The sequence below is a fragment of the Vicugna pacos genome, chromosome 1 (assembly GCF_048564905.1).
Source record: "Vicugna pacos chromosome 1, VicPac4, whole genome shotgun sequence".
Taxonomy (NCBI): domain Eukaryota; kingdom Metazoa; phylum Chordata; class Mammalia; order Artiodactyla; family Camelidae; genus Vicugna; species Vicugna pacos.
Window position 1 is genome coordinate 94,686,533 of NC_132987.1, and position 22,653 is coordinate 94,709,185.

At 35.1% G+C, this 22,653-nt stretch overlaps 1 protein-coding gene across 2 annotated transcripts in view; it reads left to right on the plus strand.

Moving 5' to 3' along the window:
* Window positions 1-22,653, plus strand: part of GBE1 (1,4-alpha-glucan branching enzyme 1) — a 234,317-nt gene that overhangs the window by 65,968 nt on the left and 145,696 nt on the right. For both annotated transcript variants that reach the window (XM_072967491.1, XM_072967496.1), the window contains one exon: window positions 8,592-8,707. In XM_072967491.1, the coding sequence (XP_072823592.1) occupies window positions 8,592-8,707 (116 nt within the window). The remainder of the gene's footprint in view (window positions 1-8,591; window positions 8,708-22,653) is intronic.

Here is a 22,653-nt window from a genome sequence, read left to right on the forward strand (position 1 = left end):
GTTCTTCATAAACTCTATTTTGAGATAGTTGAATGGTTTATACTGCTAAAAATAGATTGGTAAATAAAAAACTGGATTGATTGCCACTGTATTAGACCACAAAGGACACCACATTGTTAAATTCATGTCAATAAAACTAGAACTAAATGAGAAAAGTTTAAAAGAAAATATAATACCCACCATTCCATTTCTCCCATGTCAAAATAGGATTAAAGAAATATAAGAAGTTATTATTATAATCTGTTTTGAAAAGAAATGAGCACACTGTGTATCAGAATGTATGTGTATCAGAAAACACTGTTGCAGCTAGGACAGTAAGGAGAGGCAAATGCTGGTTCCAAGTCTGATCCACAGAACATAGAAAATGATTTAAATGCCTATTTTCTAAATTCTTCCAAGTGTCGTACATAACAAGTACTATTCTAAGATGCATTGAAGGGAAGTTAATTTATTGCATGCAGTGAATCTGTAGGGCATTAGGGCTTAATTCTCTAAGTGAATCCTGGTTGATCAAAGCAGGCATGCCTTGCTATTAAAATGATAATCCCTGGTGTTGATGAGGATATGGATAGTTGACTATTCTCTTGTGCTTCTGATGGGAGTATGAACTGGAACTGCCTATCCAGAAAGTCATTTGTTAATCTGTGTTTAGAACCGTAAATAAATTAAAAACTTACACCCTTTGGCTGAAGATCACTTTTTATAATTGATAACAAGGCTAGAGATTTGAACAAGTATTTGTTCACAGAGACCTCATAACATTAGTTTTTAAATTTTTTTTATGGAAATTTCCTAATTTATGGAAAAATAGAGATGAGCTTTGTCTTAGTCTGTTTGGGCTCGTGTAACAAATTTGTACAGACTGGGTAGCTTATAAAGAAAATAAATTTATATCTCCCAGTTCTGGAAGCTGGGAAGTCCAAGATCAAGGTGCTGACAGATTCAGTGTCTGGTGAAGGTTTTCTTCCTGGTTCACAGAGTGCTGTCCTTTCTTTGTGAAACCTTCACATGGTGGAAGGGAGGAGGGATCTCCCTGAGATTTCCTTCATAAAGGCACTAACCCCTTTCATGAGGACTCTATCTTCATAACCTAATTACCTCACAAAGGCCCGACCTCCAAATACTATCACATAGGTTCAATTTGTTTCCATTTTAAGATACTTCTTTTCCTTATATTTTGCCCACTTTTGACTATTAAATTTTCTGGTTTATGAATTTTTTACCCAGTCCTGTAGTCAAAATATAACAAGGTGCAATTCTAGAAAACAAATCTGTATTTTCTCTCCCCATACATAATCATTTCTACTCATTTTTTGGGCTATATTTTCATGCTTTTTGAAATCATAAGTGACTACATACAGTCATCCTTCAGTCTTTGGTGGATTGGTTCTGGGACCTCCCCTACCTGCAAATACCAAAATCTGAGACTGCTCAAGTCCCTTATATAAAATGGCATAGTGTTTGCATATAAGCTATTCACATCCTCCTGTATTTTTTAAATCATCTCTAGACTACTTATAATACCTAATACCATGTAAATGCCATGTAAATAGTTGTAAATACAATGTAAATACTATGTAAATATTTGGCAGTGCATAGTAAAGTCAAGTTTTGCTTTTGGGAACTTTCTGGGATTTTTCTAATATTTTCTATATGTGTTTGTTTGAATCTGTAGATGTGGAACTCTTTGATAAGGAGGGCCGACTGTATATTCATTTATTACCCCCTTCCTTTCATAAAAGTATCATAGTATAAATACTATTTCTATAGTAAAGAAACATGGTTAATTCTATTTAAAGTCACTTTTACCACACTTTTTTTTTTTTAATCACGGAGACTGCTTCTTCTATGTATACTTTTAAGAACATTCGTTTAGTAAGTGAAGCTCTAGATTACTTAATTTGTTCCCTGATTTCCAGAAAGCTGCGTGTTATAGGACCAGCACTATTGTTTTTTAAAATAGTGAGATATTAGCATCCCATTGGTTCTGAAATTAGTGGCATTCTGACATACTCTAGATTTTGTTCTTGAAAACTATAGCTTCCATAAACTAATGTGTGTTGAGAGCAGTTTCCCCTAAGAAGTAACACTGGAGGTTTTAAGATTATTTCCAGGATATTAGCTGCCAGCAGAAATTTGGTGATTCTCAGGTACCCAATTGAGGAGAAGAATTGTCTGGACTGGGAAAAGTGGAGATCAAAAAACACAGGGTTATATGTCAGGACAGTTGTTCTCTACCTCCAAAAATTATCTGGTCCTCCCGTAATCCTGGCTAAGGGTAATGCCATAGGAAGTTCCAGCTCTGGATTTTAGGATTTCTTGGGAACAGACTGGATGCTTTCTTGACATGCAAGTAGTCCCAGGACTTCCTTCATGACAAGCTAACTTTGCATTATAAATCTACCTAAATTCTACGTAATATGAAGCTTGAAACAATTAAGCAACACGGTATGATGAGGAAGGGTGTTTACTTGCTCTAAGGTGGTGATATTCCAAATATTTAACAACTGATGGCATGAGGGATACCCATTTAGATGTGAAATGACTGACATCTGCCATATGGGCCAGTACTGGCCTTATATTAGATCTGTTATGAACCCTGCTACGTTCACCAGGGACCTTACCTTACTGCAGAGTGAGGCCTGCTTATGGTAGAGGTTGGCCCAAGTATGGACCACGGTCTTCAGCATATTGGCACCTGCATCAAAGGTGGAAGGCTCTGTGTATTTGGCGCTGTTTCAAACAGGCATAAGGAAAATATATATTAAACTCCAAAAGTCTGCAGAAATGAGGTGGCTAAGTGCTGATGAAGAGAAATACTTTACTGTGAGTTAAAGAGTTTGGGAATATTTGAAGGAGGCTGACATTTAAGAATTTTACGTGAGGATTATTACATTAGAAAAAGAAAGGTTGTTGGGTTTGAGATAAATACAGAGTTTGTGCGCCCGATGCAGTGACCTTAGTTAATGTTTGATCGCCTGTGCCGAATGTGTTTGCAGTTCATATTAAACTGTGCATCACACATCGTTCCTTTTCCATATCTCGATTTAAATTCTGTCTGCTAGTGTTGAGTCTATGGACAAATAGAATCTTTTGCATTATCAAATATGATGATGAATTTCAGCCTGTTAGTAGTAAAATACCTATTAAAATGTTTGCTTTTAAAATGTGTCAGGTTATCCAAAATTGATAATCATCAAAACTCTTAGAAAATATTTTAATAAAATAATTTATGCAGCAGGAAACCTATTCTTATAATACCAAAACTAGAATAATAAGCGCACATTGCTTTGGGGGTACCTAACCCTTAACCTAGCAATGCCTAGTTTCTGGCAAGAAATGAGACAAACGTTACTGACCGGGGTTCTTGGCCTCCTTAAGCAGTAGAAATGATGAGGCCAGATGAGAAATTCAGGCAAGGCTTTGTTGGGACTTGTGCTGCAACACGAGGGAGTGAAAACAACAGGTTCCCTTGCTTGCTCCTTGATGGGGCACGAGTTTGTCCCTTAAATGGGGTGAGGGTAGGGGCAGGTCCAGGGCTTGGGCTGGAGGGATGATTTAGGTGATCTGCCCAACCCCTTGGTGGTGCTGTGTGCAGGGATCATGCGCAGTACCCTGCTTTTGTTCCTGACACCTCAGAAATGGCAGTTGGGTTTTTGGTCTTTCTGTGTCTGGTTGTTCATAACCCATTCCCAACTGTGCATGCATGCAGTTATTTTTAGTTCCTTATAGTTTCTTTGTATTCTGTTGTTCGGTCCCTGGTGCAAGCACTGTAGCCTAAGGTCCCAGGTCCCAGGTCCCTGTCTTAGAAAGGAAGATGAGTTAATATATTAATATTTAAAAACTTTAATGTTACTCTTCTAGGTAGAAGGCTTCAAATTTTTACTCATTTTGTGATCCAAGTAGCCTATACATTTTAGGCATGCAATCTCTTGGTGAGAATATTATAGAAAGCATTATCTGTAGACACTTAAACAGTGTATTGGGTAATGGCCTTAATATGTTATCTTTTCATGTTCATTGTAAATTTTTGTTCCTTCACACTAGTACATTCACATCCCTTAATATCTCAGCTCTATTCTGTAATATTCATCTTACTGGTCATCCTTCTGGGCCTTACAACCCTTGTCAATCTCAAATTCTAAATCCTAAATTTCATGTGAGTAATATTTTCCTTGAAGGATTATTAATGAGAATTTATATTTCAGAATTTCCTTGACCTATTGTTTTAGAACATTATTTGGTAATCTATAAATCTAATTTAATCCAGAAAATCACTCAGAAAGCTCTGAGCAGAGACCACCTAACTCAGCAATTGAACCAGGAGCTTGATTCTCAAGTGTGGTCCCTAGGCCAGCAGTGTCAACATCACCTACGAACTTGTTAGACATGCAGATTCTTAAGCCACACTTCAGAGATCTGAATTAAATAACTCTGAGGGTAGGGTACAGCAATCTGTTTTAATAATCCCAGTCTGTTTTAGCAAGTGATTCTGATGTGAGCTATAGCTTGAGACCCACTGAACTGCAGAACTCTCCACGTGTAGTTCTTAATAGAGAAGCAAATAATTGTGATGCGTGGTGATGGGATATTATGGTCCTGTCCTGAGGCCTACATAGAGATACAAGCTATTTGTATTAAGTACTTAATTACAATTAATTCTGTCTTGTGGACTCAAGATATAAAGTCATAGAAGATTAAAATGAAAATGTATAAGTAATTTGGTTCTAAAAGTATTCTCTCTAGATATATTTTAATATACCTGAGAACCATTTATCATTATTACTATTTTACTCTCAATTATTTTCAGGAATAAAGTGTCATGGTGTTTCTCAAGACAAATTTCCTCAAAATGTATCTTTCAACTGTTATTAGTTTGCCTTCTGTGTTTTTCTAAACAAATTTCATTTAAAGACCAAAAATCCCACAATTTTATTTAATATTTTTATGCCGATCATTGAATGCTTAATTTTTATTTTCATATCTTTAATTGTGTACTTCCACAATTAGTTTGCACAGTCATGCCTAGATTAATCTTAATGGTAGTTCCTTCTTTCTTAACTGAGGGTTTACTGTTAAGTTTGTAAGAACAGCCCCAAATCCAATGATTCTTCTAACTATTCTGTTCCTGGACCTTATGTATCTGCATCCTATGGAGAAAAGCTCATCTTATTAGCTACTTCTGGAAGACCATTTTAGGGATAAACTGGATTTGTTGGAGAAAATCTTTCGTATGCTTACAGTCCTGTAAAAGTGGTTAGTTTGGTTGATGTCCAGTTTTCGAATAGAAAGAAGCAACACTATTTAAGAAAGGAAGAAAAGTGAGGCAAATTCAGGGCTGAACACTGACTGTAAAAGGAATCAAGGAGATGAGAGACTGGTGGTGGTGTGTGGCTGAAGAGGGTTCCATGTGGGAAGACAACTGCCCAATGCAAAACTTGGAAGTTGTTTCATGCATGTCTGCCCCTTGCAAGCCTTCCCTTCTCTCTCCCTTATGAAATCTTTAGCATGTTCTGCATTACTTACGATGATGGGTAGAATGGATTTTCTTTTAGAGCATATGTGAAGATATCCTGAATTTTTCTTTGAAGGTTGGAGTTCAGCAAAAGAGTATACTAGTAGTGGAAGTTAACACCAGAGTTTCCATGAGGAGGAGTTGTGCTAATCAAATGAAACTCCTGAAAATGATAGAAAACTTTTTTTTTTACAACGCAGGATTAGAAATAATCCACATATGCGTTAGAAGATTTAGATTTCTAAGACACTATGAAAGGAAAATGTGATTCATTAAAAGTATTTTTCCTTATACAAATATTAAAACTTTACTTGTTTAAATAGACCTTAAAACTCAAGTGACTATAAGCTGAAGAACCAATTGCAACTGAGATTCAAAAAACTAATATTCAAGAACACATTTACTCTTACATTACTGAAAACAGCTTTTAAATAAATTTGCATATGAAAATTTCCTGTATCATTGAAGTTTCACTTTCAAAGTAACAAAATCTTATTTATAGTTGAATTTTTAGTGGATCCTTTATTTTATATTTTACTACTCATTTTGGTGTATCGTTAACTCAATTTAACCTTTTCTGGATGAAATGTAGCTGTCATTCTGAGCACTAATTTTGAGTTTGGTGCTGAGCAGGGCCTAGGTTAAGCGCTGAGTACATATTTAATGAATGAATGAATGAACTAATGAACTGTACCCTTTGTTTTCAAATCTAACTAACCAAGAAAAGATCTGCTGCTTGTCTTAAGTTTGTCTTAAGTGATTAGCTTAAAAAGAAATTCAGTTAATGTATAAAGTGTCACAGTACCCAGATATTCATATTTCAAGCTTTTTGTTTTTCCCTCTCTACTTATGCCCTAAATTCTTTGGTCTGGTGAAGGAATGTCACACCATAGATAGGTGAGATGTATTTGAGGTTTTAGGGGCAGGAGATTATAATGACACGGAGCCTATTGAACGGCTCCTGAAGATAAATTGCCTTTAGACATTTTCAGATTGTCTTCATGGTGGGGAGTAATGTTTAGATGGACCTTTATTAGATGTTATTTCTTACCTCTACTCTACCCTCAATGTTCAAACTGGCTGCGAGTGAAGAGCCTTAGAGCTGATGGCGGAAAGTGTTGTTGTGTAAAAGAGGAAATCATGGCATAAAATTAAGCTTCCTGTTGTTGCTATTATCTCCTCAATTAAGAATCTAACTTCTTCTCCCTACAGTGCACAGCATCACAGGGCTGCCTAATTTTTTTTTTTAAACAGTGAAATAGTTTAGGTATAAACAAATAGGGAAAAATGTAATAGGTAGCCTGGTGTACAACACCAACCTTAAGAAAGCAAACATCACAGATATTATTAAAACTTCTTGTGTTCCATTTCCTTTACCCAGTGTAAATCACAATAAAATTTGATGTTTAACATTCTCATTTTCTTTAATACTTTACTACATATGTGTGTATCATATTATATAATACTATTTTGCATATTCCTTGAATACAATATAAATTATATTTTTATATCCTTTAACATAAACTTTTGGCTATATATATATAGATAGATAGATAGATACATATATTAGATGGATATAGATATATTCACTGTAATCCAATCAATTTAGAGCATTATATAGCATCCCGTTTTTTAATTACACGATTTTTACCCATTTTGTGGCTGATTTAAATTTCGATGGCTTCCATTTTTTACTATTGTGGCAATTCTTCAGTGAACATTTTTGAATGTTTTCTTGTGCACATTTGTGAGAATTTCTAGGAGTAGGATGGTTGGGTCATGGACTTACTACCTCTTCAACTTTGCTATTGTTTTACCAGTTTGTACCTTCAGCTGCCGTGTTATTTTATATCCTTGCTGACTACTTGATATTTTCAAACTTAATTTTTGCTAATCCAATGAGTGGGTAATGACATCTCCCTGTTGTTTTAATTTGTGTTTCCTTAATTACTAGTGAACTTGAATATCACTGTGTGTGTTTATTGGCAATTCATGTGTCCTCCCCTGAATATCCTTGTTGATTTTTTTTATTGGTTTATTTTTTCATTGATTTATATATGATCTTCATATATTTTGGATGCTGTTTCTTGGTGTATTCATTAAAAATGTATTCTCCCAACTGGTAGATTTTCTTGTCATTCTGTCTGTTGATCTATGCATGAAGATCAGTCTGTAATCAGTCTATAATCTTAGCAGTCAAATTTATTTGGCTTTTCCTTAAGGTTTTGTGGGTTTGTGTGTGTGGGTGTGTGTTTTCTCATTTTAAAAAATTCTTTCAAGCCCAAGATTATAAATACATTTTCCTGTATTTTCTTCTAAGCATTTTACCATTTTGTCTATCATATTTAAATATTATTATATGTTCAAGTGATTGTTTTATTGTTGGGTAGAGATCTATTTCTTTTCTTTTTTCTTTTCTTTCTTTTGGTAAGGATAACCACTTGTCCCTGAACCACTTATTTAACAGTGTGTCCTTTACTCACTGATTTTTAATGCTATTATATGTTAAGTTTCCCTCTGTGCATGGGTTGTTCATTTGGCTTTCTTCCAGCACCTGCAATCCACCTGTTCTTTGCCTGTTATAGTTTACAACCTACTTTTCTTGCTTGAGGCACTTCTTTAGATTTTAACCCAGTTCTATTACACTGTTGTGGATTTGGGTAATACGATTTTAATTATTTTTCACCATTTTTATTTCTATCATGACCTGTCTTATCTAATTGCCTAGAATGCATTTCTATTTTTTCATATTATCTCCCTTTGTTGATAATTTTCCTTTAGAAAGGATCCATCAATTTATTGATAGAAGTATTAGAATTGAAAGTACAATGGAAAATATGTTGTAATCTTTGATTTTAAGATGCAAAAGTCAAACCTCCCAGTACATATCTTAAAAATAAATTAAGAATAACCTGCTTTTTCTAAATGGCTAGTAGAGTGCTTTGTTTAGTACCTTAGAAAACAATGTTTTTTGGGCAATTTGGTTCTGTATAAGTAGACAGTATATTATACTTTGCTTGAAATTCATTATCAGTCTTATTATGCTGTTGTTAACTAATTTTCTTTATTTTTTCAGATGATTGGAATCCATTTTCATATCCATATAAAAAAATGGATTTTGGAAAATGGGAGCTGTATATCCCACCAAAGCAGAATAGATCAGTTGTAATACCTCATGGATCCAAATTAAAGGTACTTTTCCTCCCTCCTGTTTTTATTTGAACTTAACATTTTCTTTTTGTCTTGTTTGCGAAGTTGGATTTAAAATATTGAAATGTAAACTGATGCATGATAATTATGGGAAAAACTGTGAATTTTCAAATAGAGGAAAATTTAAGAGAAGTCATCAATAATTTGAAATGTATCAGATTGGAACTGTCTGGTTGATAAGGTAACACACTTACTAGTTGTATCATCAAATTTGGAAACCTTGTATGAGGAGTGATTGAGTAAGCGCTAAAGTTTAGCTCAGGAACCAGAAAATTTGATTAAAAAAAAAAAAAAGGAACCTGTCTTCAAATCAGCAAATGTGGAGAGAATTTTTATCTGTAAGGACAGACTTGATATAATGGATTTTGTGATGAGCCACATGAACGTGGGAGGCAGTACTGTGTTGGAGACCCATGCCTTTTGGGGACATGATTTTTCTGATCTCTTTCTGGTCTTTGACATCAGGGCTCTATTTCTCCTGTTCTCCTGCCTTGAGGCCCCTTGGATTAGCCTAGGGGCCTTCCTGTGTTCTACGTTCCCTCTGCGCTGGCTGACCCTGAAGTTCTGCATTCAGGGTGTGCGGAGCCAACACAGCTGCCCTTTCCTGTCTCCCGAAGGGAGGCTTGTAAAGGATGAGACCCAAAGTCTGGGTTATAGATTTCAGATTTGATTATATAAGAGGCTATCTAAATCCTTAAAGATTCACTTGATTTTAGCTCCTCCTCATATAGTTATATAATGTGTCCATGTCCCTTTCACTTCTTTCCCTTCCTTGGACATGTGATAGCATTCATAGCATTTATCACAATAAATCCTCTGACTAAATTATTATTTTTATTGGCATTTTTTAGTTAATAATATTAACCAGAGGTACTTAAAATTTACTTAAAATCCCAATACACTGTGTGTTTGTTCTGCAGGGTTTTTTTGTTTGTTTGTTTGTTTGTTTTACAAATAATGAAATTATAAGTGTATCTGAAAATTCCTGAAATATTGCCACTCCTCATATAGTTACCAGAAGAGCATATTGTCTGGAATAAAGAGACATTTTAACCTGGGATGGCAGCCAAGATTCTTCTTAAGAAGAAAAGTAGAAAAAGTAGCTACAGTATACAATAAGACGGATTTAAATTTAATATAAATAATCCCTTTTCCAAGTCGATATAAGCTCCACAAGAGCAGGGTCCTTTGCTGTCGTTTGCTAATACTGTATATTCTTAATTCTTAGAAGTGCATCTGGCACAGAGGAGGCACTGAAGAAATATTTATTGAATGTTGAAGCCATTTTTATGCTCAATGTTTGAAGGAATAAACCAAGGAGCTTGATTTTTCTAAGGTCTATAGGAAACTGAGGCAAGGCAACTGTTACAGTACTGGTTTCATTGTTGCTTTAGGTCTTATGGCCATTTATTTTGTTTTTAAGAACTGAATTTGCTAATTTTCGAAGTGCTGCAGAAACTTTTTTGTCTTAAATTAGTTCCGACACCTTACTTACTCTTTACTTTAAATGGTAAATGAATTTTTGTTTTGCAGTTTTTTAAATTGGAGTCTAGTTGATTTACAATGTTATATTCATTTCAGTTGTACAACATAGTGATTCAGTATTTTTATAGCTTATATTCTACTTAATGTTATTATGAAACAACAGCTGTATTTCCCTTGCTGTCCTGTGTATCCTTGCTGCTTGTCTATTTTACACATACTGGTTTATCTCTCAATTTCATACACCTACCTCCTCCCTCCCCACCCTCCCCACTGGTAACCTATAAGTTTTTTTTCTATATCTGTGATTCTGTTTCTGTTTTGTTATTATACAGTGAATGAACTAATTTTCACATGTTGTTTGGGAAAAGTGGATTACTAAGAATGGATGATTATTGATACATACAGGGAATAATGATAGGCATTCGCCTCTCCCATCCAACTCCAAATCTGTTATACTTTCTGCCATGGTCTGAATGTTTGTGTCCCTCCAGAAAATCATGTGTTGAAATCCTCATTCCTGATGTGGTGGTACCAGTGTGTGAGGTTTTGGGAGATGCTTAAGTCATGAGGGTGTAGCCCTTAGGATATGGATCAGTGCCCTCATAAAAGAGGCTTCAGAGAGATCCCTGCCACCTTCCATCATATGAAGGTACAGCGAGAAGTCTGCAGCCTGGGGAGGCCCTCGCCAGGCCATGCTGGCAACTGATCTCAAACTTCCAGCCTCCAGAACTGTGAGAAATCAATTCCAGTTGTTTGTAAGTAACTCAGTCCCTGATGTTTTGTTATAGCAGCCCAAACGGACTGAGATGCTTTTGACTCTAAGCTATGCACTGTACTATGCTTTCTTTCACAAATTTATTTGACCTGGATGAAATGAAATAATCAGAAAAATTTAAAAAGCATCTTTAACCTTTTTCCTTAGCTTTAAAAATCTGTATCTAATGGCAAGTAAACATTCAACAAATACCAAGTAAACTGTTGTATAATCTTTCTTCACTATTATTCTCTAAAAATTTTTAGTGAAGATAGATTAACTTGAAATTTAGGCCTAAAATATTATTCATAGTGTTTAGAAGTTTTGCATTTTGAAGAAATGTTTAGATGCTATTATAATGTCAGTATGGTGATATAATTAGTTTTTTAATTTATGGAGATTTTCTTTTAGGGGTGGGGTTAAATTCTCCATAAAAATTCAACTAACTTGAGGTTTTTGGTCTTTCAGTTTGAAATTGTCCCTAGGTAGTTTATCTTGGTAATTAAAAATCTTGTTTTAAATTGAACTTAAAAATTTATTTCAGTCCACAAGGTATTGACCTTTATAACTCACTTGTGGATGTTTCTCTTATGAATTACCCTGTAACCTTAACAAAAAAGAATTGTTACCTATCATTGAAATAATAGCTTTGTTTTCTATGCAAAACTCCTGGTCTTGTTGAACGCTTTGAACGAAGATACCTAATTGCTTATATGGTCATGTAAATGTCTCCTTTCTATGTTTTTAAATAAGTTTACCAAACAAAATGCTTTAAAAATAGAGTAGTATAATAAGGTGAATTAAACATTCAAGGCTATAAAGATATAAGGAAAAAATAGAAAACTGTTCCTGAAGAAAAATGAGATGTATATTACTCATGTCTTTATTCCTTTTTCTTCTGGATACATAGCCAAACTAATTTACATAAAAGTATTTTTTGTTCATTATTTTAAAATACACACTTTTAATAGCAATTATTTTAAAAAATAACTTCTCAGGTTGTTTCATAGAAATTTAACAAAATGATTGACGTTCTGTTGTATATCAGGTGCTGTCCTTGATCTGTGATGCTTATACTGAATTGTAATATATATGTGGGGGGGTGTGTGCACTTTAAAAACAAAATGCTGTCCAAGCAGAATACTAGTGAACAGTTTATTCATTCTGTGATGGTAACAGTGGAAATAACAGAAGGGCAGTGACATTCAAGCATGCTTGGTAACATGTTTGTTTAGAAGTTGACCAGAGAGAGAGAGGGAAGAAGGACGTTTTAACCTGAGTGAACTGCATGAATAAAAGTGTGTGTATTGATTGAAGTTCCAATAGGAAGCAAATGGCATACTGAAAATAGGACAGTTTGAACTTTTTTTTTCCCCTTCTGAAAGGCTGTTTTCAAAGTTGAACACCCAAGGGATCCATTCTAGATTTCAAAGGAGGGTGGGGTATGGAACTTAATAGCACCCATATGTTACCTTGCCTTGGCCACAAGGAACGTGGGTCAATGGCTAGAACCCAGAGGGGCACAGAATCTACCATCTTGAGGGGAGCACTGTTCTTTGATGAGACACAGTTAATTCGTGATAAACTTGCAGGGAAGGAGCCAGAGCCATAAAGGAAATAAGTACTCTAGTCTCTCGCTTTTCTCCCTTTCTCTGACCCCTTCCTGTGGCTCTACACTGGCCAACCCAGTGGGAAGCCAGAGTTCTGGGGAATATAGTCCATGTTAGTCGGCCTCTTGGGGCAGAGAGCTGGTGAGAAGTAGATCTGAACTGACTAGTAAGATGTAGCTCAGGAAGTAGTCAAAGACCCCAGGGAAGGAAAAGTGAGAGGTTAGAGAAAGTAAACCTGAAAGATGGGTTGGAGGCAAACTAAAGAATTCCTTTCTTTTCTTCTGATTTTCATTTTTTTTTTAAAATTCATTCCAGCCTATCCATATGACTAGCAATGACAATTCAAATTATCTTTCTTTAGTGTTTAGGATTCTTGTGTACTTTAATTTTTCCTTGCCAAATCAGTAATAAAATGGACTAGAAGAGATATTTCTTGATACCAGATCTGTAACCTGTCAAAGGATAATATGTTAGTCATCTAAAGGAACCATAACAAAATACCACACTCTGGGTGGCTTAGACAACAGAATTTTTTTTCTCACAGTTTTGGAGGCTGGAAGTCTGAGATCAGCCAGCATGGTAGGGCTCCTGTGAGAATTCTTTTCCTGGCTTACAGATGACTGCCTTTTTGCTGTGTCCTCACGTGGCACTAATCCCGCCATCAGGCCCCCAGGCTCAAGACCCCATTTAAACCTAATTATCTCCCAAATGCCCCATCTTCAAATACCATCACAGTGAGGGTTAGGGCTTCAACATATGAACTTGGAGGGGAGCACAATTCAGTTCAGAGCAGATCATATTGCTTTCTGAATTATAGTTAAATGTTACACAATTAATTGGTAGAAAAGGGTCATGGAACCTAATACTTACATTTGCAATTTTCTAAGATGAGACATGGGAAGAAAATTAGATTACTTTACATTCATATTAAATTTAATCATCATGGTAACACTGTGAGATGAGTTACTATTATATAAATCCATACTCCTGACTATTGTCCTATACTGCTGGTCAGGCTAAAGGTTTACAGAGGAAATAAAAAAAGGAATACAGAAGAAATAGAACTTAAGCCTTGTCTCAGATTTACCAAATAATTTTATACCATATTTGATTTTGCTTTTTTTGTATGGAGACTATCATCCCTGTCTTTCAGGGTGCTGAATATTGAAGGAAACGTCCTTGAAAATAGAAAGCTGATACATAGTTTGTGGGAACAGTTGGGTTTTAGAAGGTAAGAGATCAGATTGATTATGTAAAGTGAAATTAATTATTGAGAGCTAGAATGAGATTGCTAGGAAGAAAGATGTCATTGGGCAGGGTTGTGGCATGTTGAAAGATTAGTATCTAAATATTTGCTTCAGGAGGTTAATCTCGTAAGCACTTTGTCCTTTATTTCTGGAATATTTTCTTGTGTTATTTCTTTACCAATTTTCTTCCCTCCATATTTTTTGTTCACTGTTTCAGGAAATTCTGATATTTGGATATTGAATCTCCTAGATTGTCTTGTCTTTGTGTCAAGTTGCCCACCTTTGTGACTTTCTTTTCCACTTTGAGAAGTTACTTATCTTCTAACTGCTTTTATTTTAATAATCACATTAAGACCATTTCTAATCTTTTTCATAGATTCTGTCATTGTTAAATGCCCAAAGATACTTTTATCTTTTGAAAAATACTATAGATGTTTCTTCCCCCTAAGTTTTCTTCTTCCCTACCCCTTCACTGTTTCTTTCAGATTTTCTTTTCCTGTGTTTTTATAGTTCTTTGTCTTTTGCATTGCAGGCTGTCTTGAAATGCCTGGTGATTCATGGTTAATCATATTTTAGAATGAGTTAGGAAAAGGCAATTGATCATTCTGTTCCTGGTGAGCTTTGTTCCTGGTGGTCTTCACTGTCTTGTGGTCAGAACATGAGCCAGCCTTTATATTGATGGCAGTCATTGAAAGTTTTTCTCCAGGATCATTCATTTTTTTCCAGATATACATCTTCCACTCTCATACAAGGCATGGGAGGAAGGGTAGGGGGTGGAGGAGTTTGTATGTGGCTACTGGCATCCATGGATAATGACAGGAAAGTAGATAAAGGTCCCAACTTTGAGTAAGACATCAAGTCTCCCACTTTCTGCTTTTGCCATTTGCTGTGCTTGTTGTCTCTGGGTTTCGAGCCCACCTAGTTCACTGAACCTCTTGCCTCCTATTTGAGGGATGAGAGGTGGCATTTTGGAGGGATATACATTTATCTGTATGGATTAAAGAGAAGGCTCTGCTCAAGAGCCTACAGTCCTTGTGCTTCACACTGCATTTTACCTTCTTCCATATTACTAGGAGCCTCCAGGTGCCCAGTCTCCTATAGGGGTTCTGTGAAGCAGACTGACCAGCTCTCTTTAGGTTCATCTTCTGCCATCCATATTTTAACCTTTGCCTGTCTACTTAGTTCCCTACCCCTCCACCTACTTTCTATATTCCAAAAATTTGTGGAAGTTTCCATTTTCTAGCTACCTCCTTTTCTGTCCTTCTCTGTTAATACTTTTTTGCATTGCTTTGCTGTTATTTATTTCAACAGAAATTTGTTAGGTTTGTCCTCTTTTAATTCCTACTTCTAAAGCACCCTTATTTAAAAGAAAGAAGAAAAAAGTACATCTACTACATAGAAGAATATTTTATAATTCTGGAGCCTCGATTGGGTATTACATTCTTGTCATACACCATGATTATAAAATTTTGGTCAGACTGATTATTTCTTGCTTGTTATGTCTTTACATATTATTATATGTGATAAAGATTTTCTTCTCTATGACCCACAGAAAAATCCTTTACTCACTTCAATTGTTACCTGATTCAACTTAATCAACCTTTAAGAACCTGAAACATCTAATTGTGGGAGAATGTGTAGTTAGAATTAGGTGCACTTTCCCTTATCACAGAGCTTATAATTCTTTGTGTTTTCAAAATACAACATGAATGTTAATAAACCTAAATAATATGCTAGGAAAATGGTTTTCCTCTGTAGATGAGAATAAAGGCTTGTTGATTGGCTAATTGATTCATTTTTCTCTTCTTTTTTTTTTCTGAAGCTCTCTAGAATGTTGATAGGAAACACAAAATAAATGTAAATTTCTAAAGCAGTCTATTTTGCTAATCTATACCATAACTCTATTTACCTAGAGGGCAAGTGAGGTAGAAAGTGGAAATATTTCCTTCTATTTTGAGCTTGCTTCACATTAATTTCTTTATCAAATTTTCTCTTCTTTCTTAATATCTTAGCTAACACATATTTAGTTTTATATTTTCTGCACTTGACATATTACACTGTCTTCCCTGGATGTATGTGGAGAAATAAAAGATAAAATGCCCGCACTTTGAATTTATTATCCACCTGGAGAAAACTCACCATAAACAAATGAGTCCCTTGAGCATTCTGTGGCTGGTGATGCAGTAGAAAAGAAGCTTATTTTTTTAAGAAGATTGTAACAGAAAAATAAGACTGAATAAATAGAATATGTGGCTGTTTCCTTTTTTTTTAATTTGTTAGTTTTCTTCATTTTTGCCTAAATATTAATGGGGCCAAGAAAGAAAACAAGAAAGCAGATAGCAGAGAGAGAGGACGAGAATTAGAGTGATTCTTAGGGAACTGGGAAGTTGGAAAAAACAAAGGTCACAGGTGGATTAGTTAGGGAATGATTATAGGAAGAGATATATTTTAAGCTTAGTCTTGAAGGAGTTAATAGACGTAGATCAATTAATAGGTTGTCAGGGGTCAATTAGAGAATAAAAGAATATAAAGCCAAGCAGGACTGTACAGGAATTAACCAAGTCTGTGTGGGAGGCAATGGTCAGTTTGGCTCATACTGACTTAAGAAGATAACAACTGTATAAGGAGACTAAATGAAATAGTGAATCTATTTTAGGAAATTTTACTCTCAAAGCATGCAGGGTAATACAGTTGCTAAATTTTGACAGAAATTCTTGTTTTCTTTTTCTTAAATCCTACGTTTCTTACTTTAAAAAAAACCCAGTAATTTTTAATAATGAACAATTTATTCTTTAACTCGTGTTTTTTGTTTGTTTGTTTTCCTTAGGATTTTGACCCTTAATGATGTCATTTTTTTCTCACAAATGTTCATACTCTCTCTTCTAGAGCATATGAAAGTGCTAAGTATCTCATTTTCAATTAAAAAAAAGATAGCCACCATTAATGAACCCTGAATGTTCTCTCTTCTTCTTTTATGTTGTAAAGATTCCTAGAAAGAACTTTACTATCAGGTACGCCTGTTCTTTCTATAGCCTCATTTCCCTTTCACTGGTTTCATCCTCTTCTACTCTGATTTAATAATAAAAAATAAAATAAAGTAGTAAAAATAACTGGATGATGGTAGTTTAAATTTGAGACCTATGAATGAAGCAATATAAATCTCATTTCCCATTATGAATCATTTGAACTACATAGTCACATAGTATTTCATATAGATTTATGGATGAGTTCCACTGTGTCATGGCCTATGATAGGATCTCAATGTTCTGCAGTTCCTGAGTGATCATTTCTAGTTATGCCATGGATAGGTATATTCCTTTGCTATGTGCCACCTGCCAACTCAAAACTTGTCACAAGTTATTGTTTTTTGCAGCTTACTTGTTAACACGTTCTTTTCCTGAGGCACATCCTATAGAAATTCTTTTAGTGATGACTTGAGATCTTATGTACTTGTCTAGGATTAAAGTGTATTTGTTATATAGATCTAGTTTTGTCTTATATCCAGTGTTACTGATAAAAATCCTGATAATTTGATTTTTATTCCTATAAGTAATCAGTTTTTTCTCCTGGTAGTCTCTTGGATTTCCACTTTATCCTTGATGTTCTAAAATTTTCACCATCTTCTGCCCTAATACAGAATTAGATTACTTATTCTTTTCTTGAAACAACCTTATCCTTATAACTTATCTCTTGGGTTCTTATTTCTTTCTTCAGTCCATTTTCATATTATAGCCATATCCATCATTTAAAATTTGAAATCTGCTCATGTTTATCTTTCTATTTTAAAACTTTTGTGATAAACTCTCCCCAACCATATTTGATTATAATCAGGGTTTTCAAACTGTGTGACAAGGGCTGACCAGATCAGTTTTCAGATTCCCCAGCACTCACCTGCAATAAGGAGGTTCCTTTTCTGTTTTATAGTTGGGCTTCCATGTATGACTATGCCTAAGTAATGATTTATTTGTTTTAAAAGAATTGAACAAGACTGGCCTCTACAATGAATTCCGTACTCCTTAGCTTGCCATGCAAAACCCACCATGCCCTGGCCTTTGGGTTCCTCTCCAGCTTTGTCTTTATTCTTGTTTCAGTCTGTTTGGGCTGCTATAATAAATACTACAGACTGAGTGCCTTAAAAGTGACAGAAATGTATTTCTGCCAGATCTGGAGGCTAGAAGTGTGAGGTCAGGGTGTCAGCATGGTAGAGTTCTAGTAGTGAGGGCTCTTTTCCAGGTTATAGACTGCCATCTTCTCATTGGTAATGTCTCTTCAAGTGGCGGAGGACAGAGAGAGGAAGCAAGCTCTCTTATAAGGGCACTAATCCCATTCATGAGGGCCCCACCCTGTTGACCTCATCTATGCTAATTACCTCCCATAGACCCCACCTCCTAAAACCATTACACTTGGGGGTTGGGTTTCAACATATACGTTTTGGGGGACACACACATTCAGTCCATAACAATAAGATTTAACATCCACACTGAATTACTTGCTGTTGCTTAAACGTTATTCTGGTCATATCTCTACAAATGCAAAGACAGCGTCCCTTTTACAGGGAAGGGCTTTCCTCAGTTTTAGCAATCTGACAAACTCCTAATCTTTGATACAGTGTTTATGTGCCATTTATTTTTGGTGAAGTTTTTCATAATACTAAACTCCACTTTTCACTTACCAGTTATCCCTTCTGCCACAAGCCTCTCTAGGCCTGTTTCCACCGTACTCACTGTGATGACATGTACTTTAAAGATTGTGAACTTTTTGAGGAGAGGGTCAGTATCTTGGTCATCTTTCTGTCTCTGGAACCTCGTAATGTCTGATTCATAGAAACTATTAAACATGTTTATTGACTGCGTGGATGAAAGGTTAGAGATCATCAGGTGAGTGCATTTGCCACTCCTGGAATTATTTTTGCATACACATGTTCTACAGAAAGTGAAAGAAATTTATAAAGTTGGTCATTTTAAATTTTCTTCGAGCTTAGGCATCTTCGACCCATAGAATTGCTATGTTTAGCAGGAATCCTGTTGATATCAGGGTTAAAAACAAACAGACAAAATAAACAAATATTGGTCTGGAAATCACAATTTGTTTTAATTAGTCTTTAGCATTTTCTGTGTTACTTTTAAAACAAAGATTTCTGTGAGTCACTGTTTAGAGAACCTAATATTAGAAAAGAGTTTGCCTTTCTCCTGAAGATACAAAATACTTATTTTTATCTCATGGTTCCCCCTTTTCTCTTGTCTGTCAGAAAACTTAAAATTAAGTGAATTGTACACTGGTGATAACCGTCCATCTCCAGAGTCCTGTAACATTATCTTGCCTCCCTGCCCTCCAGCCCTTCTCTCTTCTGACTGTTTTCATTGTAATTGCTGATTTTTTTCTTCTCATTTTATTTTTAAATATTACATTACATTTTAAAAACTGCAAGCTGGTTTTTTTGGGGGGGAAAGTAAGAAGACTATAAATCAAATGTATGTAAATCTGAATAAGGACAAGGAATCATTTCAAGTCAGGACCCAGAACTGGTTTAATATTTCTTTAAATCATCTGTGAATAAATGAGTGATGCCTCATTCATTTTTCTTGTAGTTCAGAACCAATTAGTTAGGAGGCTATAAAATGGATTTACTATGGGATGTGCCAGGGGTCACAGTGTTTAGGCGTTTAGATGAATACTATAGAGAGAGAAAAGACCAACTGTGAGATGATGTTACTCTTGCCCCAAATAAATAATTAGATGTTATTTTCTCTGGGTGAAGCACATATCATCTGTTTTAGACTTTTTCCTCATGGAAAACTTTCTCTAAACTTTGAAGGATGTTTACTTTTGACACAATGAAATAGAAATCTGGGATGTCTGTTTTACTGAAGGTACAATAAATTATGGTGAAAGAAAAATTACTTCATTTGTCTCTCTTATGTATGTAGGTGAAAACATATTACAGCTTGCGTATGTTAAGCCTGATTTCGAAGTTTTCCAAGGCAAGGCCCAGGATCATGAACTGCTCAGATGACATAGTTTTGTTTTCCTTTTTCATTTCAGCTAAAGCCCTGCAGAGATTAGGAGGTTGTCGGCGAGATATCAGCGGCAGGGTAGGGATTGCTTTTCTGAAGTCATTATGAATTAACAGCTAATGGGTAGCTTTCTTTGATAGCTCGTTTATAATTGAGTGCAGATAGATGAAAATCAAACACAAAGGAACTCAATTTTATCATTAATTTTGACTTTGTTTAACAGATGATTTCTGGGCACCACAGCAGCCTTCCTAATTTGTCTGTGTATGATGAAGAAACTAATCATACACAGCTCAGAGAACAAATAACATAGTTTTCCCAAAAAGGTCACCTTCAGAGACAAGCACAAGCAAAAATCAAACTCACAAACCTGTTGATTTCTTCCGTCTCTCATTTTTTTTTTCTGTTTTCCTTCTTTTTAAAACGTAGTATGTAAAATAATTATTTTGTAATTCAAAATATGCAGTAATTGACTATCCAGAAATATATAGCCCAAATTAGGCTATAAATATAATCAGGTTTGTTCCTTTTAAAAAGGCTTCCTTTCTTTTATTTATCAGTTAGCACTTACTATACACCAGTTACTATTTTAAATACTTTATGAATATTAGTTTATTTAGCCCTTATACTAGCCCTATCAGGAAGGTCTTATTATCATCATTCCCATATTTTCAGATGAGGAACTGAGGCACAGAAAAATTACATAACTGGCTCCAAGTCACATAGCTGGCTGATAGCTGGCAGAGATGGGATTCAAACCCAGGAAGTCTGACTATAGAGGTTGTGTTCTTAACATAACATTATGTTACACTGCTATAATTTATTAGTTTAACTATAATTCCTGTGACTTCTTGATAACTATGTTTAAAAACACGACCAAGCATAGCCTTTGGCTAAAGTGATAAACCTTTGCAAATCCTGATATGTTTTTTTAGAGTACATGTTTTCCTGTGAGCAAGTGGTGATGACAATAAAACATGTGGGAGAACACAGAAGACAATCTGACATTTTTAATTATTAAAAATATTCAATAGAACATATACTATACATAATATAGTTATTTAAGTATATACAGACACATTTGTACACACATGCACACACATGTATATTATATGTATATATGTATGTATTTCTAGTAGGTATTTTATAGAATCATAACTAGACATCATGACATCAGTGGGAGGGTAGCTTACAGTGAAGATCCTCAAAGGAGACTGCACACAGATTGACAGTTTGATTTCATGATAATGCTAGTCATTATGTATGTATGTATGTATGTATGTATGCATAATTGTAGTTAGTTTTATAGTTATAGAAGCCAGAACATGACAAGGCAAGGTGGATTTTACTTTTTAAATCTAGGCTGGTCCCTATGCCTCATGTGAAAATACGTCCATGTTTTACCTCTCTGGCCAGACTAGGCAGTCTGAGGGCTGCTGAAAGGGCAAGGTTCAGAAAGTGAGGTCCTGGTGGCTAAGTGAGACCAATGCCTGGTATCTGGAAGGACATCAATAATGTTACAGAATTAAAGAAGTAACAGACTAAAAGTATCCACAAAGAAAAGCTGAGGATAGGGGATGAAAGAAACCCAATTGTTTGTAAAGCTTGTGTGGCTGGACTGAGGATGGATGGATGAGTCAGAAACGAATGTGGTTAAGAAAACCAAATGAGGTGTGAGTGAGCCAGATGAAGCGAATGTTCCATCATGCTAGTCCTTGTATTTGGATTATAATGTGTTTTGCTGGCCCAGGACCACAGCTGGTTGACTTTGCATGTTTATTACTCTTTATTAAGGTTGTTTATGTCTCAGTCACCTAATTAGGTAAAATATTGGTGATTTTACCTTGTCAAAGATCAAAATAACAGTGTCTTAATTGAGAGAGGTGATTTGTTTCTGTCTGAAGTAAAAATCCAGGTCAGTAGGTATTCGGTGGATAAACTGCTTCTCCTATATGTGTATGTTCAGACCAGGTCCCTTACATCCCACTGGTCTTCTGCCTCCAAGTGTGTTATCCACATGATAGGCAATACTCACCATTTCTCTGTGTTTCCTTCAGGAAGAGAAAAACAAGCTCAAGGCATTCTCTTTTAAGGATGTAAACATATCATTTCTGTATGCATCCTTTTGTCCAGATCATTGTTACATTGACCATCCTAGCTGCAAGGAATGTTGGGAAATGTGGTTTTAGCTTCAGGACCATTTGTTCAGCTAAAATTCATCAGGTTCTGTTTTATTTAAAGGAAAAATAGAGGGTTGACTGCTATTGGCATTTAAAAGGAACTTTTTAAGGAAATGGAAGAATTAACCTTGTGCTAGAAGTGTTCTTTTCTTTATACTTACCTGATCAACTGTAAATAATATATCCTTGTTTCTATGCTATAGAAACACATAGTTTTAAAACTTTTCTGAGTTAATTCATTATAACTTAGCAAAAGTGTAGTGTTCTTAATTCTAAAAAAAATTTGGAGGATATGACTGATATGATTAGTAATACACACTCAAGGATATAGCTAGTATTATTAATAGTGTGAAATCACAATGGCGTGCTTTCGATCATTGCAAACACCAACATTAAACAAATAAAATGAAAGTAAAATCCTAAAGCAGTCTGGAATTTATTAGATATTATGTGAGGCTTAGAAATGTGCCACATTTTGAAGGATGTCCAAATTATCATGAAATGCCAGTCTTACTTTTAATGCTATTTTTAGTTTGACAACAATTTCTGCATAAAATAAGAGTAGGATTTTAATGAAAACACTGCGTGTAAATACAGCAGTGTGGGATGTAAAAGCATACTAAGCAGAATCTGCAACT